This window comes from Colossoma macropomum, unplaced genomic scaffold (assembly GCF_904425465.1).
Source record: "Colossoma macropomum unplaced genomic scaffold, Colossoma_macropomum, whole genome shotgun sequence".
In the NCBI taxonomy this organism is placed as follows: domain Eukaryota; kingdom Metazoa; phylum Chordata; class Actinopteri; order Characiformes; family Serrasalmidae; genus Colossoma; species Colossoma macropomum.
Window position 1 is genome coordinate 12,143,179 of NW_023494810.1, and position 15,098 is coordinate 12,158,276.

General features: G+C 37.5%; 1 protein-coding gene across 1 annotated transcript; it reads left to right on the plus strand.

Moving 5' to 3' along the window:
- The first annotated feature begins 4,326 nt into the window (after positions 1 to 4,326).
- On the plus strand, positions 4,327 to 12,298 carry cdk2 (cyclin-dependent kinase 2). The gene is made up of 7 exons (XM_036559321.1): positions 4,327 to 4,717; positions 6,556 to 6,633; positions 7,443 to 7,560; positions 8,599 to 8,769; positions 9,520 to 9,621; positions 9,971 to 10,174; positions 11,504 to 12,298. Exons 1-7 carry the CDS (start codon positions 4,593 to 4,595, stop codon positions 11,606 to 11,608), a joined length of 903 nt encoding a protein of 300 aa, XP_036415214.1. The 5' UTR covers positions 4,327 to 4,592; the 3' UTR covers positions 11,609 to 12,298.
- Positions 12,299 to 15,098: the final 2,800 nt, after the last annotated feature.

The following is a 15,098-nucleotide window of genomic DNA, read 5'->3' on the forward strand; positions in this document are numbered from 1 at the left end:
ACAGTATGGGTGGAGGCACATGTAATTATACTAATTATAATCTTTATGCTTACCTTTTTCTCCAAACTGTGGATTATGGGGGTCAAATATGTATTTTTAAGTGTTGCTTGAGTGGATTCATGTCCTTAAAGGGCTCATAACATGGAAAAACATTTTTTTGCAATAAAAAAGTTTGACGTAGTATGTAAACACTGTCCATACAGTCCACATGTGGAATCTAAGCTGCAAAAAAAGCATTTACAGTGAGTGCTCACTCAAGCTGAAGTTATTAGGAGTCTTTTAGCCTGGGCTGCTTTTTGAATAAGGCACAGTACAGTTCAGCCAATCAGCACAGAGCTCATTTACATTTACCTTTCTTAAAGACACAGTAACAAAAAACAGCCTGTTTAATTGTAAGGGATAAAGCAAGACTGGAAAATGTTGTAAGTGGACATCAAGGAGAGAAATAAAATACAAGAAAAATGTAGGAAATGAGCCCCTTAAAATGAGTCTTATAAAGTAATAAAGGGGACTTTAAAGAAAGGGCATATCATAGAAAAACACATTTTACTTATTTTTTATTGAAATAGTCCTAATTTTTAAAGTTTAAAATGCACCCTTTATTCTTCATTTCAGACAGACCAGTTCATAATGGTTGTGATGTGACAACCATTGAACATATTGACATTCAGCCTAAAGAAATTTAGCCAGTTCTGTTGTTGCATGCAGTTGCAACAAAGCAGCAATTATTATTATATTTAATGATATGTTTTCATTTTATCAATTCATATAAAACCCAAAGCAGCTGGTTTCATTATGGAAAACAAATGGTTATTTTTCATAGATTCTGTTTATATATTTTTCTAGATGTAGTTTTGAGTAATACAGAATTTGAGAAATGTTCGGAAGCCAAGCCTAGCCATGTGAAAGATGCAGGAAAAAAGAAGCACAGACTGTAATAGGAGGATATGTGATCAGATAAAAGTGTATCATGTTACACATAAAACATTCAGTTTCTCAAAGGAATCTAAATAAAAGGGACTTTTATTTTGTATTCATGCCAAAGAAAGGAAAACACCATGCGGGAATATATAGAGTGGAACATCCTGCTAAACTAGCGCGCCACACTCCCTGTTATCAAGGTTAGACCTGCCAACACCAGTTTTCAATATTTAATTAAATGACTTTACTGTGAATATCAGTTTGCAAGTATTTCAATTAAAAAATTTATAACTAGAATATCTATTCTGTGACAAAGTGAACATGTTATGCTTGATAACAAATAATCAAAGTTCAATAAAAGCAAAACTTACCAGCGTTTGAACTCGGCTCCTCTGAAGGCTTAACCCTTCCAGACCTGAATTATGTTCCAGTTATGGAAAAAATATAAGAATGCTGATTTCTGTCTGTAATGCACTCAAAAACAAGACTCAGTAAAATAATACATTATATATATATATAACATTTTTTATGACCAGCACAAACTGTGCAGCAGCAGATGAGCTATTGTCTCTGACTTTACATCTACAAGGTGGACTGACAAGGTAGGAGTGTCTAATAAAGTGGACAGTGAGTGGACACAGTGTTTGAAAATTCCAGCAGCACTGCTGTGTCTGATCCACTCATACCAGCACAACACACACTAACACACCACCACCATGTCAGTGTTACTGCAGTGCTGACAATGATCCACCACCCAAATAATACCTGCTCTGCGAGGGTCCATGGGGGTCCTGACCACTGAAGAAGAGGGTAAAAGGGGGCTAACAAAGTATGCAGAGAAACAGATGGACTACAGTCTGTAATTGTAGAACTACAAGGTGCACCTATATAGTAAGTGGGGCTGATAAAATGGACAATGAGCATAGAAACAAGGAGGTGGTCATAATGTTATGCCTGATTGGTGTATCTATATATATATAATACGCTAAACTTTACTTTTATGAAGTGCATTTTGAACAGTAGCTCCAGTCATTGTCTATGGGCTGCTTTTAAGCAGTTTTGTTGTGGAACAAAGCAGTAGTGGACCTTGCTCTTTTCACAGTACGCAGTGTTTTCCCAGTGCACTGTGGAAATGTATACCTGGTTGCTTCTTTACAATCATTGTAACTTGGCATGTGGTCCATGTACTGTCTCAACAACAACTTCTTGCCCCATCAGTGGTGCCTCCTCATCCCTGACATCTCCTGGAATCAATAACAAAATATATCTATAGATTTATTTTTTATGGATGTTTTTTTAAGAACAAACTTTACTATACAGTAATAAACTTTCACAGATAGTTAAACTCAACTGCACTTGAGGGTCTTGCACTGTCTACATCTTCATTCTCATCATCACTAGCCAAGTAAAATTTTAGCAGCAGCACTTAAAAACTAACCTGAACAATATACCTCGTGACCCACTGTCCACTGTAATGGACAATAAGATTTATTAAAAATCTTGATATTTAACTTTTTATTTCACAATCTATTCCTACACAGTAAAATAAACTCATAACATGATAAAAAAGTGCTTTAAATCTGATAAAATTAGATTAAAATGAGCCCTTTACTCTGCCTCCCTGGCTGGAGTGCTGCCATGCCTCACTTCAGTGTGCTGATTTTTTTTCCAGTGCTGTGGGTGGGGCTAAGCTGCTGTTTGATTGGCTGGTAAAGGTCTATTCTGATGGACAACAGGTCTCCTCAGTTGGTGTTATGTGAAACAAAACATAAAAAAGAAGAAAACACATGATGTCCATCGCAATAAATGCAGGGTCTGATAATGTTGTTTACTCTTTATTGGTGCATTCAGTACATTAATTTTATGGATACGTCTGTTGGTATGAGGGGAGAAGGCCAAAGATAAATGAACTTATTTTACATTTGTCTTGGTTGTATAGTAGTATTGCTTTGTATAGTTTACTTGATTTTAATGATCGTTTCGTGTTAAAGTGATATTTGTAGTGTTATTGTGAAAAACACACATACCATGTTAATGATGAGCTTTGAATTAATGCATTTAAGCTTGAAAAACACTTGATTTTTGTCTCATTTATGGCACTGTTTTCATCTGACCATCCCTTGCATTTAAAAGGGAAAGTCCTCTGACTTTTCAAACTTGGTGCAAAAATACACAGTGAAGATGCAAACAAAGTCATTCAGAGTGGTTTGGTGTGAAATGGTCTCTTCTAGAGAAACTTACCGAGTCAGAATTGTTTACAGTGGTGCTGATAGGAACCAGACGTCCACCTCTAAAAGCTCCCTTACAGAAAGTTATTACATAAAATGGTTATAAATAAACACTGCCTGATGTCTGATGTCTTTTATGATGTAAAACATTATTTAACAAGGTTTCGGCTCAAAATGCATTTTTTATTTGTGGTGGCGAAGTACATGCAAGGTGTTATAAGGTAAAATAGTCTTCAAAAACAATTTTTTTTTTCATATTTTACATGAACAACATTACTTATAAAAACTGATACGTGTAGGTTCACTGGTGGTTTTGCATAGTAAATAAAATGGCTATATTTATGTTGTAGATATGGTGACCCCTGGTTCCCATCACCACCACTGTAAAGGAACCTGAGTTAGTGAGTTTCTCTACATTTCACACCAAATCGCTCTAAATGACTTAATTGAGTTAGTTGAAATTCCACTGATGTAAACAGAATCGTTCAGAGTGGTTTGGTGTGAAATGACTGATTGTAGAGAAAATTTATTTTACAGCGGTGGTGATAGGAACCAGGGGTCACCATGACTACAACACAAATATAGCCATTTCATTTACTATCCAAAACCACCAGTGAACCACTGTCTTCTGAGTTTTTATATGGAATGATGAAAAAATAGTGGGTAAAATAGTGCTGAATCTGAAAAAAATAAGTTTTCTTTGGGGACTATTTTGCCTCGCAACACCCCTGGTGTACCCCTCCACCATGAATAGGTTAAAATAGATGGTTTAACAAGATGCTTTTTTGGCCAAACTTTATCACAAAAGTATCCTAAAACAATGTCTCAGGTATCAAGCAGACTATCATATCCAGTTTGCGTATTATCTTTCTGTGAGGTAGCTTTTACAGGTGGACGTCTGGTTCCTATCACCACCACTGTGAACAATTATGACCCAGTAACTTTCCTTAGAACGGGGAATTTCACCTCAAACCACTCTGAATGAACATTGTTTACATGCTCACCATTTCATTTTGAGGAATCGGTGGAGGTAATGACTGAAATTTGGGAGAAAAAGAATCGGTGGAGTTCCCCTTAAAGCCCGGTTGGTGGCGATATAAATGGTTATTTTGTTCGGAGGAGCAACAAAACCGGAGAGAAAGAAGACGGAAGGGCACCGCTTTGTTTTGAGGGCGTGTTTTAGTGAAGGCGGGAACTGGCGGGTGTTCATTCAGCTCTCCTCCTCAGCTTAGCCGGCGTGCTTTTAGCTGGACGAAACATCATGTTTTAGCCTGACCCGCTCCCTGACACCGAACATCTCACTCTGTGTGAATGTTTTCTGCTTTGTTTAAGCTGTCTAGCCGCAGCTAACTTAGTTTGAGCAAAGTTTTAGCCGCCGGCGGGCGCCGAGGAGGAATCTGTGTTCCCCGGAAAAAAAAGGGGGGTTAAGTGAACGTTACCCGTATGTCTGACATGGAGTCCTTTCAAAAAGTCGAAAAGATCGGAGAGGGCACGTACGGAGTGGTGTACAAAGCGAAAAACAGAATCACCGGAGAGACTGTGGCCCTCAAGAAAATCAGACTCGACACGTAAGTAAAGGACAAAGCTGAGGTCAGCTTCTTAATCGCCAGCTGCTTGTTTGAAATTTCCCGTTCCACCTTAAATGCTGCAGCAGTTGTTTTCTGGCACCTGAGGCGCCAAAATGTAACTGATGCACCATTTAAGGTGGAACGGGAAAATTCGACAAGGCAGTCAGCTTCAGCCTCTTAAGTATAAAAACAGCTGCGAAAACTGGAGAAATAACACTAACAAGGCAAACGAGACTGAAGATGGCTTTCCATTCGAATTTGCCGGTCCACCTTAAATGGTGCGGCAGTTAACGTTAGCTAACGTTCTGTAACCGTTGGTACTGCTGCGCCATTTAAGGTGGAACGGGAAAAATGAATAGGAAGCCAGCTTCAGCCTCGTAAGTATAAAAACAGCTGCGAAACTGTGAAGAAATAACGCCAACAAAGCAAACGAGGCTCAAGTTGGTTTACCATTCTTTTTTTGTCGGTCCACTAACGTTGGTACTGCTGCGCCATTTAAGGTGGAACGGAAAGTTCGGACAAGAAGTCAACTTTAGTAGTCTTAGAGCAATAAATTAGCCAGCTGGCTAACCTAGCTGACTACCTTAACACATGACAAAGCCGTGACGGACAGCTCTTTGTGTGACAGATAACTTGATAACTTAATACTTAACGTTTCGTCCATATTTAAAAAAATACACTTTATTAAGTTCATGTGCTTTATTGCCTGAGCGGAAATCTGATAACGTTTCAAATGGATGCTACCGTATGGCTAAAATCGAGCTTTTATCACTTAACTTTAAATTCATCCTTTTGGTTGCACTAAACAGCTTATTTTAACAGAACACTAGAAATTCCTAATTTTGTAGTCACTAAAACAGATGATAATAATAATAATAATAATAATAAAGTGGGCACTGTTGTTCATTAAAGGTACATCCTTAACGAGGATGGTTCTTCAAGGGTTCTATAGTAACGACTGGTTGTATGTAGAACCATGAACACTCAAAGGACCGTTTGCCTGCTTAAATGGTTCTTTGCATGCTGAAATGGTGCTTCAGATTGATGGAGAATGTGTTCTATGATTCTGTGTAGCACCAAAAGGAGTTCTGCTATTGTTACAATGGCAAGCTTGTAACAATAGAAGAACCATCTTTGGTACTATATAAAACATTTTCAAATAGGTTCTACAAAGAACCACATACAGCACATTGTCCGTCAATCTGGCAAACTATTTCACAATGCAAAGAACCATTTAAGCATGTAAATGATACTTTGAGTGGTCATGGTCCTACATAGCCCCATTGTCTTTACTAAAGAACCTTTGAATAACCATCTTTTTTAAGAGTGTGACTTGATCACTTTAGACCATCAGTACATCTGTTGTATTCTTCCTTATTTTAAACTTTGTTGTTGGACAGCAGAATAGACGATTAACAGTCCAAATCATGCAGCAGCCGTTCACTAAGTTATCTGAGAGAGCTGGACAGTGTTAAGTTGTGCTCTGTTCAACTGTCTTTAGTCTTCAACTGTAGTCTTTAGGTAAACTGCAACTGTAGCTCCCTCCATACACTCTCAGAAAAACAGGTATGAAACTGTCACTGGGGTGGTGCCCTCGAGGGTACATCACAAGACCTTTAGTCAGGGAACATAACTGTACCATAATCAATTGAAATTATATTCTCTAAATTGTATTGACTCCACACCCCCTGTCTTGTCTCCAGGCTTTTTATTTTAATGTTCTGTTTTAAAACTTTAGGTTATGAAAACCTATAAATCTTGGCCAGACTAATGTATGTTTTGTCTAGACCGTAATGAGTTTACTGATCAATGAATATCTAATACTGTTTGTTTTCCAGTGAGACTGAAGGTGTTCCCAGTACTGCCATTCGAGAAATATCTCTGCTGAAGGAGCTCAATCACCCTAATATTGTCAAGTATGTTGTAAACAGCACGCATTTGTAGCCCACACCTGCTCTAAAGCCTAGCCTGTACTATGTCTGTGTGTGTGTGTGTGTGTGTGTGTGTGTGTGTGTGTGTATATGTATATGTGTATATATATATATATACACACACACACACACACTATATATCCAAAAGTGTACATACATCCCTTCTAATTAGTGAGTCAGTTCAGCTGCTTTGCAGGTGAATTACACTGATTTTTCAAAATGTCTGAATAATTAAATCATTAAGATGTGAACTAAGTTGCTCAGAGTGGTTTGATGTGAAATGTAGAGTCTGAATTGTTATCAGCAGTAGTGGTAGGAACCAGACGTCTGAAACTTTTAAAGGAGTACTTTGGGGGAAAAATTAAAGTTACATGATTTTCCACTTACCCCAAATGCAGTCGATTAGCCAAATGTCCACATTTTGCTTCCTTTGTTTAGAACTGGAGCTGCTAGGCTCTTCATATATTTGCCGTTTATGATTGGCTAAAATGCCATGGATACACATTTACGCTGAAACTGGAACGACTGTCTTTCCCGTACCGTTACGCTTTTAAACACTGGGAGGCTGGAACATAGGGATGAGTTGTAAAACACCAGTTTCTCTACAGTGAAGCGTTTCACGTCAAACCACTCTGAATAACTTCAATCACATCTCAACCGCTGGATAATGCAGAAACTTTGTAAAATCGGTGTAAGGTCCTCCTATTAATGCTGCCTCTTTGGAGAAATGCCTGTATGTAGTGACCTTTTGTTTCTGTCTTGACCTGCTCCTCATGTGGCCTTCACCTTTTCAGGCTGCTTGATGTCATCCACACAGAAAATAAGCTTTACCTGGTGTTTGAATTTCTTCACCAAGACCTCAAGAAGTTTATGGACTCCTCAGTCACTGGAGTCACGCTTCCACTTGTCAAAGTGAGTGGCTTGCACAGATATGCTCTCAGCGTTACTGCGGATTCAGCTTGAAGGTCTACCTCCTACACACTTAGATATGATGGTTCTTCAAGCATTCTTTAGTAAAGAAAATGGTTCTATGTAGAACTATGAACACTCAAAGGGTGTTCATGGCTCTATATAGAAAAGGTTCTTCTAACGTAACAAGCCTAACATTGTAACCTTTTTGGTGCTATATAGAACCCTTTTCGAAAAGGTTCTGTATGTAGCATCATCTACAGCGCATTCTCAGTCAATCTGAAGAACCCTTTCATGGCGCAAAAAGCCCTTTAATTATTCACTTTACTATTCTACAATTAAGAGTCTGAATTATTTTAAAAATGCAATAATGTGACAAATAGTGGAATATACATAATAAAAGCAAGACACATGTATTTTGGTAGGAGTCCATCCTAGGTATCCATTAGATTAGCCATTTTATTTGATGGGTATAAAAAAACAGTATTTACCGTCTAATGGTGGCAGTTGAAGTCACCTTTTGGTTGCCAGCTATTTAATACTGTTAGCAACGGTCATATCAGTTCTCTCAACTTTTTATTGCAAAGAATTATATGCAAAGAACTTGCGTTGGTGTACATTCTCCTCTTCCAACACCTCCAGAACACAGCCACATCTTCAGCTTCATGTCGCCCAATAATCTCAAGGGAGCCTAAAGGAAAAGAGAAATTAAGAAACATTATTTCATTCAGTTCTTGAGGGGGAAAATATAAGGGTGCATGAGGATTTCACTTAAGCAAACCCTTAATTTCACATTTTTATTTTATTTCATTTCTGTGCAACACACTTAACCTTAAGAAATACTTATGGGTAATGTTAAGAGAAAATTAAATTCAAGGTGTTTTATGCCACCAGGCATTTATTTTATTTTAACGTTTGACAAAGGTCAGATCATTTTATTTTGGCCAGAAAATTGAGTGCATGCTTTTTATTATCTGTTGTCTGTATGTGGGCTGTTTCAACACTCTGTATAAACATTAATGTGCCTTTGTGTGTCCTCAGAGCTATCTGTTCCAGCTGCTGCAGGGCCTGGCGTTCTGTCACTCTCATCGGGTTCTGCACAGAGATCTTAAACCTCAGAATCTGCTCATCAATGCTCAAGGAGAGATCAAACTAGCTGACTTTGGGCTGGCCAGGGCTTTTGGTGTGCCAGTACGGACCTATACCCACGAGGTGATTAGTACAGTATTCTATATAAATAAATATATATACACACACACATATGAGAGGGACTGTGTTATTGCGAAATATCACAGCCGTAATGTTATTCGCGATAACACACGACCTCGAGTGTTCTATTGCTTTTATACAACAGTTAAATAAATAAAGTAAGAAGTAAACAAATTGGGCCATGAACGTATCATTTAATATGTTTTAACGAGCTCTGCTCACTCGCTGCACAGCCAGCAGTTCGTTCTCCAGCTCCACACAGACCAACTGACAGTTTGGGAATTTGGTGTAGTGTCATTGTCAGAGTCTGACCAAATCGGCTGTCGGTCAAATGTGATCTTTAAAGTATCCATTTTCAGTTTGTGCACAAAGTAAGAAGTTAAAACATTCAAATGGTTTGAGCGTCTCCTACAGCTGTCAAAGTCGTTGCTTAGCAACGGTGTCTCAGCGGAGTGATAGTGTTTGTTAAAAAAATGTGATGTTATGGCGAAATAACAGCACGGTCAGAACGCTTCTCAACCAATTAGCTAGCGTGGCCAGAACTAATGTGTGTGTATGTGTGTGTGTGTGTATGTATATCAGGCTTGCTCTCATAAACAGAACTGTAGAAACCAGTCCAGTTAATTTCATTGTCTCTCACATTTCATAGCATAAAATCTAACTACATGCGATATTGTGTCAGAACCTTTGTATTGAAAAAAATATTAAAGTGCATATTGTCACACCCCTAATTTGTACTGTTTTGACCTCAAGGTTGTTACTTTGTGGTACCGAGCTCCAGAGATTCTCCTGGGATGTAAATATTATTCCACAGCTGTTGACATCTGGAGTTTGGGATGCATTTTTGCTGAAATGGTAAGAGATCACTAGGCGTTCACGGAATGTTGCGTGAATGTGTCTGTACAGTTCATGTACTGAATGTCAGAGTGTGAAGGCTCCAAATTGTGTATGTAACTTTGAGGTGAAAGGATTTGGAAGTGAACTGAGGAACTGACAGTGATAAACAGGGAAAAATAATCGATTCTTTGATACGTTGTGAATTTTTCTTAAAATGATTCTGCGTTGAACCTCAGACTTTACATAGGCTTATGTGTGAATGCTGTCTATGAAAAATGTTGACAGCACAAAAAAATAAACAGTGTAGCTGACATTAAAACGTGTATTATCCAGAGAGTGATAGTTGTGTTGACTTGTTTGTTGTCAGATTACTCGGAGGGCATTGTTTCCTGGAGATTCGGAAATTGATCAGCTTTTCCGGATTTTCCGAACACTGGGGACACCTGATGAGTCAGTCTGGCCAGGAGTGACCTCCATGCCTGACTACAAGCCTTCCTTCCCAAAGTGGGCACTACAAGACCTAGCTAAAGTTGTGCCCCCTCTGGATGAGGATGGCAGAGACCTTCTTGGGGTAAGAGATTCAAGCCTTGTTTCTGTTTACTCATTGTTCATTTTGTGAAAGTTTGCAATTTTGGAAAAAAAATTTGGTATTTATTAGTAATTGAACAGTAATTTCGACAGTATTCAGACTTATGTGCACTCAAACGGCTAATGACAGGTTAGTACTATGAACTTTTTTAAAATATATTTTCAGGACGGGGTGCACAGTTTGGTGATGTATCTGATTACACTCATCTGTTAATTGCTAGGTTTAGTGGGATGTGTTTGAGTAGGGACATTACCAGACTGTGCCGGAAAATGTTGGTTCATCATGGGACGCTGCATTCAAAACAAGCTGTTTTTGCAGCTTTGTTTTTATGTGGATCATTCCACCAAAACTGTTCAGAGCAGAGAAGAAAACACATTTTGCACTTTTAAGTGACTTGGACTTTAGACTAAAATCCTTTGCCTTTGAGTGACCCTATAACTAAATTATGTTTTTTGAATTGAAACAAGTGACTGAACATTCCATTTTGTCTTTACCAAAACAATCATAACACTGCTGAAACATTACCAAACGTTTCAGTAGTGACTGAGTAGCGGTGACAACTCATTTTGACCAGAACTCAAAAACGCTAGCCAAAACGTGACTAGCAAACACACCGCTGAACAGCTATACACACATGAAATCATACTATTTTCATTAAAACACAATGAAGTTTTCCTAATTGCAGAAAATGTGTTTCGGCAGTGACTATTCTTAACGTTCCTCACAAATTTTCAGACTTCAGGACACATTTACTTATAATGGGATCTAACTTAATTTTTTTTTTTTTTATTTAAAAAAACATATTTACTACATACATAACTACATATTTTATCTTCACTTGTAAAGAAGGAAAGATTTTTGGAAAAAATCAAAACAATTTAAATATTAGTTGTTGTTAAATTTAGGGGTTAGAGTTTTGTGACAGTAATAATCTCCAAATAGAAATTACCCTATAAATTTTGTATATGGTTAGCTTATCACTATATCCATTATTGCCTTGGGTTTATATAGATCATAATATAATATCTTTGTAAATGACTAAGTTTCTAAATATTTAATTCTTATTTATTTAGTTTTTTAACTGTAGTACAGTGGTCTTTATATGGATTCAAACTTTAGTAGAGTTTAGTAGAGCATCAAACCTAATTAAAAAAAAAAGTCATGATATGGGCCCTGTATCCGTAGTAATGAAGTACGATAACTTGGGTATTTCCACTCTGCTTTTCAGTGTTATTTTTTCTTACTTCTGCAGTTCCTGTACTGTTCTGGTAGACGAAAGCTTAATGATTACTTTTTTTTCTCTCCTCACAGCAAATGCTGAACTATGACCCCAACAAGAGAATTTCAGCCAAAAATGCCCTTGTTCATCGATTCTTCCGTGACGTCACCATGCCGATGCCTTCTTTGAGGCTCTAAGATGAAAAGAAGAGAATAAACAGACTCACACAGGCTGCAGCGGACCAGGACTCAAGTGTTCCTTTTCCTGAAGAATTTCTTTCTGTAACCCAGAGACTGCTTATCAGTTCTACATTCATGGACTCTGGTACTGTTTAAAAAAGGAAAACAGTTTTGCCAAAGTTGATTTTCAGTGGAGAAAGTTCTTAATGATTCAAGCCTTTCTACCAGCTTAAGTACGTCTGCTCAGGGCTGTATTTTTATACTGTGCAGATGAGACCGTTTCTCCAGTTCTTTCTAAGAGGTGACATTCCAGTACTTGGTGAACTGCATATTCAGGAATTAGTTGACTCTGTGTGTGTTTAAAAAAAGAAAATCTCTTTAAACAATCTTATTATGCACCAGCTTCATTCATATGAATATTTATTTTGGACGGCTAAAACATTTTCGATTTCAAGTTCAGAATATTTTTGTAATTGGTGATTTTATGCCTAGTTAGGCAATTTTATCCATGTTTGCTAAGTATACATAAATTTGTTTTAAAAAAATGCTTATTTTGAAAACTTGTTTTTACTCATGTTCAGCATACTGACCAGCATTTAAGCTTGCTCAAAGCGTGCATTAAAATGGAGGTAAAAAGCTGTTTTACGACAGGGGTGTTTCTTAGAAAATTTCTTAAATAAAGCTGTATATAGCATTTTACAAAGAAAACAAGTTTTCTTCATTGGTGGACAAATATTCAGTCCTTAAAGGGAAACTTCACTGATTTTCAGACTAATGTTTATCTGCTGCATCTGTATTGTACAGCCAATTACTGAGGAAAATAATTTAGACAAGTTCCTTTGTACAATCCCATTTCCAGAAGAGTTGGGACTGTAAATAAAAACAAAATTCAATGATGTGCAAATCATTTAAACCCAATATTTAATTGAAAATAGTACAAAGACAACAAATGAAATGTTGAAATTTTATTGTTTTTCAAAAAATATATGCCCATTTTGAATTTCATGCCAACAACACGTTCCAAAAAAAGTTGGGATGGGGCAACAAAAGGGTGGTAAAGTTGTGTCATTCCTAAAACACCTGGTGGTTGATTGGCAACAGGTCAGTAACATGAGTTTAAAATAGCATCCCAGAGAGGCTGAGTCTTATTTTCAGTGGTGACAGGACTGCAGGCAGGCCAGTTTAGAATTTCAAATGTTGATTCGTCAGACCACAGGACACTTATCCACTTCCCCTCATTCTGTTTTAAATGAGCTCGGGCCCAGAGAAGGTGGCAGCGTTCCTGGATGCTATTTATATATGGTTTCTTTGCATTTAAGAGTTTTAATTAGCATTTGTGGATGCAGTGCCAAACTGTGTTCACAGGCCGTGGTGATTTCCACTACAGAATCATGTCTGTTTTTAATGCAGTGCCACCTGAGGGCCCAGAGATCATGGCCAGCAAATACTGGTTTTTGGCCTTGTCCCTTACACACCGAGGTTTCTCCAGATTCTATGAATCTTTTAATGTACTGTAGATGATGAAAGCAAAGGTTGTCTGTGTTACGTTGAGAAACGCTATTCTTGAATTGTTGCACTATTTGTTCATGCAGTCTTTCACAGAGTGATGAACTCCTCCTTATCTTTACTTCTGAAAGACTCAGCCTCTCTGAGATGCTCTTTTTATATCCAATCATGTTACTGACCTGTTGCCAATTAACCACCAGGTGTTTTTTGTTTTTTTGTTTTTTTTTAGCATGACAACTTTACCAGCCTTTTGTTGCCCCCATCCCATCTTTTTTTGGAACGTGTTGTTGGCATCAAATTCAAAATGGGAAAATATTTCTCAAAAAACAATAAATTTCTCAGTTTCAACATGTGATGTGTTGGCTTTGTACTATTTTCGATGAAATACAGGGTTTAAATAATTTGCACATCATTGAATTTTGTTTTTATTTACATTTTGCACAGCGTCCCAACTCTTTTTGAAATGTGATTGTACTTAGAATATACAGATGAGCGACTAAATTTTCAGAATTTCTGAGTAGTGAAATGGTTAATCTTCAAAGTGTTTAATACATCAAAACCTGATTCATGTCTCTACAATGAACTGTTCCACATCAAACCACTCTGAATGAAAGACCCTACTTTCCACATGTAAAGTTCTCATACAGGACTTCTGTATAATTAGAAATGCTTTGTTCTAGAGAAACCGTGACCCAGAAGGATAAGCGGTTTAGATGATGTATGTATGTATGTATGTATGTTCTAGAGAAACTTACTGAGTCAGAATTGTTCAGAGTGGGGGTGATAGGAACCGGACATCCGAAGAGTTTAATGCCTCTAAGAGCTACACCACAGAGTTATTATAATAAGTGGTTATGAATATGCTGCCTGATGTCTGACATATTGCGTTATGGTAGTTTTGTGGTAAGATTTTGGCAATTTTTAACAATTTTTGACAATTTTTAAACCCATTCATGGTGGAGAAACACATGAAGCACTTTGCAAGGCAAAATAGTGCCTGAAGAAAACTGTCTTTTTCTGGATTTGTCACAATTTTACCATCATCAGCATGTCATATAAAACTCGGAAGACTCGTATAGGTTCACTGGTGGATTTGGATAGTAAATAAAATGGCTATATTTGGGTTGAAGACATGGTGACCCCTGGTTCCTATCACTAAGAAATCCAAGTCTAAGGTTCTCTAGAACTAAGTGTTTCACGTCATACCACCAGATTTGTTTTTTGTCGCGTCTCGACAACTGAATTGTGCAGAAATGTTGATAAATCTGCCTTTTAAGCAGTTAACATCCTACTATGCTCGCTCATGTATAAAGATGTTGAGCATGTTCAGCAGATCCTGAATTTGGATCAAGAGGAAAAGATCTAAGTGACTTTGTAAGATGGCTCATCAGAAGCAGACAGATATGAAAAACTGCACTGACCACTTGGGCCACCAAGCCAATGAGTTTGGCTAGAATTATAGATTATAGTTCTCTGTAGAGGATGTCTTAACCTATTTTCAGTTAGAAAATGAACAAAACAGGTCATTTGTCCAGGGACACAAACTTTTGCATACGACATTAAATATGTTGGAATAACAAGTCATAAGTCTTTGTAGAAGTCTACATTTTGAGGACAAAATGGTGAGAAAATGTTATTTTGAGATTTTTTTTTCATATCCCTGTTTTATGAAAAATTAACAGCGATTACAAAATTCAGGTTTGGAATTTTCAAGAAATTGGAGCGTGGATGGTTTTGTTTACAGCTGTCTGGCTAACGTTGCAGAAAAAAATATTCAGATGTGAGTAAAAAATGCAGTCATTGAAGTGCTTTGTGCTCAAAAGCTAATGAAGCTGAATTGTGCTACTGCAGAGAAGCAAAATAATTTGCACACACACACACACACACACACACACACATCATCTAAACCGCTTATCCTTCTGGGTTGCAGGGGGAGCTGAAGCCTATCCCAGCTGTCATTGTGCAGAAGGCAGCAAAATAACTCATTAAAAATAAATAAGAC